Here is a 6,377-nt window from a genome sequence, read left to right as displayed (position 1 = left end):
GGGGGCCCAAAACTGGACACAGTACTCAAGGTGAGGCCTCACCAGTGCCACAGGCCTCGAGGTGAGGCCTCACCAGTGCCCAGTCCAGGGGGACAATCACCTCTCGGGGCCTACTCGCACAGGCCAGGATGCTGGTGGCCTTCTTGGCCACCTGGGCACACTGCTGGCTCCTGTTCAGCCCACAGGCCACCAAAACACCCAGGTCCTTTTCCATGGGGCAGCTCCAGCCCCTCTGCCCCCAGCCTGGAGCTGCAGGGGGTTGGTGGGACCCAAGTGCAGGACTTGGCACTTGGCCTTGTTGAACCTCATCCCATTGGTCTGGGCCCATCCATCCAGCCTGTCCAGATCTCTCTGCAAGGCCTCTCTACCCTCCAGCAGATCAACACTCCCACCCAATTTGGGGTCCTCTGCCAACTTACTGAGGGTGCACTCGATCCCCTCGTCCAGATCATTGATAAAGATGTTCAAGAGAACTGGTCCCAGTTACTGAGCCCTGTGGGACACCACTGGTGACTGGACACCAGCTGGATTTAACTCCATTCCCCACCACTCTCTGAGAAGACTCAGGACAAACCTGGTAGCCCCCCCCAAAAAAACCTCAACCCAGCTCCTTCCTCCCCAAACCAGCTCCTCCCAGTGCTCCTCCAGGGAACGTCCTACTGGGAATTGCACCTTTACCTGCTGGTGGCTCCTCTTCACCACGGAGAGGATCATCCTGTTGAAGTCAAGGGCGCTCCAGCGGAGGATGTAGAGACCTTCCTCCTCCTCCTCCCGTCGGAGCTTGGCGAAAACGAACTCTTCCCTGGAAGCAGAAGAATCCCAGAGCTTCAGAAGCTCCATCTTCCACCACTTCCCTCCTTCCCTTCCCTGTTTTCTTGCTCTCAGGGAGATCCAGAGATGTTTGAATATGGACCAACTCTCCTGAGCTCCCCCCAACCTTCCAGACCCTTCTCCCATGGGACTTCTTCCAACAGCTTCTTGAGAAGGTTTGAAAAGCCCTCCTGAAATCCAAGCTTTTCAGTCCTACTTCTTGGTTTGCCCGTATTTTTCTGTGGGTGGTGCAACCAAGGTTGCCCCCCATCTTCATGTCCTCCACCAGTCCCTTTCCATGGTGGTGCAACCAAGGTTGCCCTCCAGCCTTCATGTCCTCCACCGGTCCCTTTCCATGGGTGCTGCAAACAAGGTTGCCCCCCATCTTAACGTCCTCCACCAGTCCCTTTCCATGGTCTCGGCGTTTTGGAGCTCCCCAGGGATGGGGAAGGAAGAGGAGGAAGAGGAGGAGGAGGAAGAGCAAGCCCGGGTTATTTCACACCCGAAAAGGCAATTTTCTAGAAATTAGAAAAAACTCCCCCAGGAGTTTTCTTTGATTTCCTGCCATCCTGAGAACTCCTCACTCCATTGCCGGACCTCCCAAGGTCCAAGGTCCCACCTTCACCGGGAGCTTCCTCCTGAGAAATTGGGGGCTGAAGGACAATCCTCTCTTATTTTATATCTTATGGGATCAATATTAACATTTTTTTTAACCTTCCAGAGCCTTATCCCATGGGATTTCTTCCAGCAGCTTCTTGAGAAGGACCAACTCTCCTGAGCTCCCCCCAACCTTCCAGACCCTTCTCCCATGGGACTTCTTCCAACAGCTTCTTGAGAAGGTTTGAAAAGCCCTCCTGAAATCCAAGCTTTTCAGTCCTACTTCTTGGTTTGCCCGTATTTTTCTGTGGGTGGTGCAACCAAGGTTGCCCCCCATCTTCATGTCCTCCACCAGTCCCTTTCCATGGTGGTGCAACCAAGGTTGCCCTCCAGCCTTCATGTCCTCCACCGGTCCCTTTCCATGGGTGCTGCAAACAAGGTTGCCCCCCATCTTAACGTCCTCCACCAGTCCCTTTCCATGGTCTCGGCGTTTTGGAGCTCCCCAGGGATGGGGAAGGAAGAGGAGGAAGAGGAGGAGGAGGAAGAGCAAGCCCGGGTTATTTCACACCCGAAAAGGCAATTTTCTAGAAATTAGAAAAAACTCCCCCAGGAGTTTTCTTTGATTTCCTGCCATCCTGAGAACTCCTCACTCCATTGCCGGACCTCCCAAGGTCCAAGGTCCCACCTTCACCGGGAGCTTCCTCCTGAGAAATTGGGGGCTGAAGGACAATCCTCTCTTATTTTATATCTTATGGGATCAATATTAACATTTTTTTTAAATTATTATTCCTATTCATGTTAATTATTTAGTCTTCTCTTCGTTAAACCTCTTCCTATTTCAACCCCCTTGGTTTTCCCTCAATTTGAGAAGGTCGGGGGGCGATGGAATAATTGATGGAATAATTGATGGAATTGATGGAATTATTGATGGAATCATTTCGAGGGTGAGAAATTATTAATTTGGAGGGTAAGAAATTATTACTTTGGAGGGTAAGAAATTATTGGGTGACCCCCCCACCCCACCAGCCCCCCCAAAACTCACTGCATGGGCCCGTGGATGCCGTTCAAGATGCTCACGAGGAGCCGAGGAGGAGCCACTTGGTGACACAAGTAGTGGCTGGAATCGGCCGTGAGGCGGAAATACCCGTCCACCAAGGAGACCAAGGCCAAGGCGCTCTCTGGAGAAGGGAGAAGAACCTCCTGGAGAGAGAAGAAGAGGAGAAAGAAGGGGTGAGGAACCAGCCCTGAAGCCACCCAGCAAGGTTGGGAAAGATCTTGAAGATTGTGGAGTCCCCAAAGCCACCACTGAATGGACTCATCCTCACGGCTTTGAAATCCCACCACTGCTTCCCCGGGGAAGTCTCTTCCCAACACAACCCTTTCCATGAAGGAATTGCTCCTAAAATCCATCCTAAACCTCCCCCTGGTGCAACCTGAGGTTGTTTCCTCGTTACTGGGGAGAAGAGACTCACCCTCCCTCCATCCAACCTCCTTCCGGGGAGTTGGAGAGAGCGAGAAGGTCCCTCCTCAGCCCCCTCTTCTCCAGGCTGAACCAACACAGCTCCCTCAGAAGTTCTCCAGATCCTCTCCTTGGGCTCCAGACCCTTCTCTTTGGGCTCCAGACCCTTCTCTTTGGGCTCCAGACCCTTCTCTTTGGGCTCCAGACCCTTCTCTTTGGGCTCCAGACCCTTCTCTTTGGGCTCCAGACCCTTCTCTTTGGGCTCCAGACCCTTCTCTTTGGGCTCCAGACCCTTCTCTTTGGGCTCCAGACCCTTCTCTTTGGGCTCCAGACCCTTCTCTTTGGGCTCCAGACCCTTCTCTTTGGGCTCCAGACCCTTCTCTTTGGGCTCCAGACCCTTCTCTTTGGGCTCCAGACCCTTCTCTTTGGGCTCCAGACCCTTCTCTTTGGGCTCCAGACCCTTCTCTTTGGGCTCCAGACCCTTCTCTTTGGGCTCCAGACCCTTCTCTTTGGGCTCCAGACCCTTCTCTTTGGGCTCCAGACCCTTCTCTTTGGGCTCCAGACCCTTCTCCTTGGGCTCCAGACCCTCCTCTTCCATCTCCAGATCCTTCTCCTTGGGCTCCACACCCTTCTTGGGCTCCAGACCCTTCTCTTTGGGCTCCAGACCCTTCTCCTTGGGCTCCAGACCCCCCTCTTCCATCTCCAGACCCTTCTCCTTGGGCTCCAGACCCTTCTCCTTGGGCTCCAGACCCCTCTCCTCGGGCTCCAGACCCTTCTCCTTGGGCTCCAGACCCTTCTCCTTGAACTCCAGATCCCTCTCCTTGGGCTCCAGACCCTTCTCTTTGGGATCCAGACCCCCCTCTTCCATCTCCAGACCCATCTCCTTGGGCTCCAGACCCTTCTTGAGCTCCAGACCCTTCTCCTTGGGCTCCAGATCCCTCTCCTTGGGCTTCAGACCCTTCTCCTTGGGCTCCAGACCCTCCTCTTCCACCTCCAGACCCCTCTCCTTGGTCTCCAGACCCTTCTCCTTGGGCTCCAGACCCTTCTCCTTGGGCTCCAGACCCCTCTCCTTAGTCTCCAGACCCTTCTCTTTGGTTTCCACACCCTTCCTGGGCTCCAGACCCCTCTCCTTGGTCTCCAGACCCTTCACCCCCTTCCTTGCCTTTCTTGGACAGACCCTTCTCTCTTCTCTTCTCCAACGAGAAGAAGGTAAAACCCTTTTTCGCTGGAATTAACCCCAAAACCCATCTTTTTTCTTCCCAGCTCTCCCTTCTCCCGGGTTCTGAAGCTCAACGAGGGGCTCCCAACGTGGAAGGACCACGTCCCACTCACCAGGCACTTGTTGTCCTGCCGGTTGATGCTGACCCGACAGTCCTTGACGACGATGTGCGTGATCTCCCGAAAATCGCAGAAATGGACCCATTTCGCCTCGTTTCGTTCCCCCGGGGGAGGTGGCCCCTTGAGCTCCAGCTCTTTGTTTCTGCTCTTCCTCCCAAAATATCCCCGGTGGGAGACGTTCTCCACGTTCTGCTGAGAGAGAGGTGGGGAGGACATAAAGACATCAACCACTGGGAAGGTTGAGGTGGTTACTGGTCCAAACTGGGAAGGAAGAGTGGGTGTCCTCAAAAAGAGCAAGGAATAGCCCAGGACCACGCGTGGGGTGGGATTTGGATGGAGATGGCTCTTCCAACCCAGTTGGAGAGCACAGATCTACCTCTACGGGCACTGGTCGCCACTGGATCCCACTGGTGCCGTTGACCAAGACTTCATGGGTGACAGGAGGGTCCTTGGGGAGCAACGGGTGCCCGGGTTCCGGTTGGGAATGTCCTCCGTTGACGTAGAGGTGCACCTTCTCCCCTTCAGAAGAGGTTTCCAAGGAGAGGACGGGGAAGAACTCGGTCCCAAAACGAGGGGCGAGGTGCTCCAAGGTGGCCAGATATTTGTACATGACGTCCTGGGCCGTCAGCTTCCCCGCGCCCACCGTGTGGCGCTGGAAATGCCGCACGAACTTCTTGAAGACGTTCTTCATGCGGAACCTGGTCAGGTAGTTGTTCTGCTGGATCTGGCGGTAGAAGGACCTCGGGATACAGTCCTTGAAGCTGGGGAGGGAAGGAATAACCCCCCGTCAGTAGGAACCTGCCGGGCGCCCATGGCAGCAGCCCAGCTCTACACCTCCATCTCCATCTCCATCTCCATCTCCCATCATCTCCATCTCCACCTCCATCTCCCATTTCCATCTCCACCTCCATCTCCCATCTCTATCTCCCTTCATCTTCATCTCCACTTCCATCATCTCCATCTCCACCTCCATCTCCCATCATCTCCATCTCCACCTCCATCTCCACCTCCCATCTCCATCCACCTCCATCTCCCATCTCCATCTACCTCCATCTCCCATCTCCATCTACCTCCATCTCCATCTCCCTCCATCTCCATCTCCATCTCCCATCTCCATCTCCCATCTCCATCTACCTCCATCTCCACCTCCCTCTCCCATCTCCAATCTCCAGCTCCACCTCCATCTCCCATCTTCACCTCCATCTCCCATCATCTCCATCTCCACCTCCGTCTCCCATCTCCATCTACCTCCATCTCCACCTCCATCTCCCACCTCATCTCCACCTCCATCTCCCATCTCCACCTCCCGTCTCCATCTACCTCCATCTCCACCTCCATCTCCACCTCCAATCTCCCATCTCTACCCACCTCCATCTCCCATCTCCACCTCCAATCTCCACCTCCATCTCCCATCATCTCCATCTCCACCTCCGTCTCCCATCTCCATCTACCTCCATCTCCACCTCCATCTCCCACCTCATCTCCACCTCCATCTCCCACCTCATCTCCACCTCCATCTCCCACCTCATCTCCACCTCCATCTCCCACCTCATCTCCACCTCCATCTCCCACCTCATCTCCACCTCCATCTCCCACCTCATCTCCACCTCCATCTCCCATCATCTCCATCTCCACCATCAACCCCCCTTGCACCACCAATCCCATCCCTCCAAGCTCTGCCCTTGGGCCACTTCTCCATCCACGTCACTGGCCCCATCCCCGTGGCCACTTGGTCACCTGTATCTTCTGGCCACTTCCTCCAGGGAGATGCCCTTCTTGATGGCCACGTGCGAGAGGTGGAGCACGGCCATCCCCAAGCTCTCGTTCTTGAACCTCTGGATCTCCTGCTCGCTCTGGAGGTCCTTCAAAGAGGCCACATCGTTGACAAATTCAAACTTGCCCTAGCAAAAAAGGAAAAATTAGGGTAAAAAAGGAAAAATATGGAATTTTTATTAATTTTTTTACATTAAAATAAATAATAAATAATAAATAATAAATAATAAATAATAAATAAAGCCCCCACCCTTCCAAAGAGGCTTCAAGTTGGACAAGAGCTTCTTCTTGAGGGCAAAACTATGGGGGTAGGAGCCCCACAGATCCAGCCCCCCCCCCTCCAGCCCCACAGATCCCGACCCACAAAGCCCCCCGCCCCCCAGCGCCAGACCCTCCCCCC

The 6,377-nt window shown here is 54.6% G+C and overlaps 1 protein-coding gene across 1 annotated transcript in view; it reads right to left on the bottom strand.

Annotated features, from left to right (window-relative positions):
- Positions 1–6,377, bottom strand: part of LOC106899523 (non-receptor tyrosine-protein kinase TYK2-like) — a 35,123-nt gene that overhangs the window by 19,262 nt on the left and 9,484 nt on the right. The window contains exons 5-9 of the mRNA XM_014961398.1: positions 5,942–6,105; positions 4,581–4,965; positions 4,199–4,396; positions 2,450–2,607; positions 683–802 (exon numbers count right to left, since the gene is read on the bottom strand). Coding sequence (XP_014816884.1) covers positions 683–802; positions 2,450–2,607; positions 4,199–4,396; positions 4,581–4,965; positions 5,942–6,105 — 1,025 coding nt within the window. The remainder of the gene's footprint in view (positions 1–682; positions 803–2,449; positions 2,608–4,198; positions 4,397–4,580; positions 4,966–5,941; positions 6,106–6,377) is intronic.

Source organism: Calidris pugnax, unplaced genomic scaffold (genome assembly GCF_001431845.1).
Source record: "Calidris pugnax isolate Ruff unplaced genomic scaffold, ASM143184v1 scaffold672, whole genome shotgun sequence".
NCBI lineage: Eukaryota > Metazoa > Chordata > Aves > Charadriiformes > Scolopacidae > Calidris > Calidris pugnax.
This window is presented reverse-complemented; position numbering and strand designations above follow the sequence as displayed.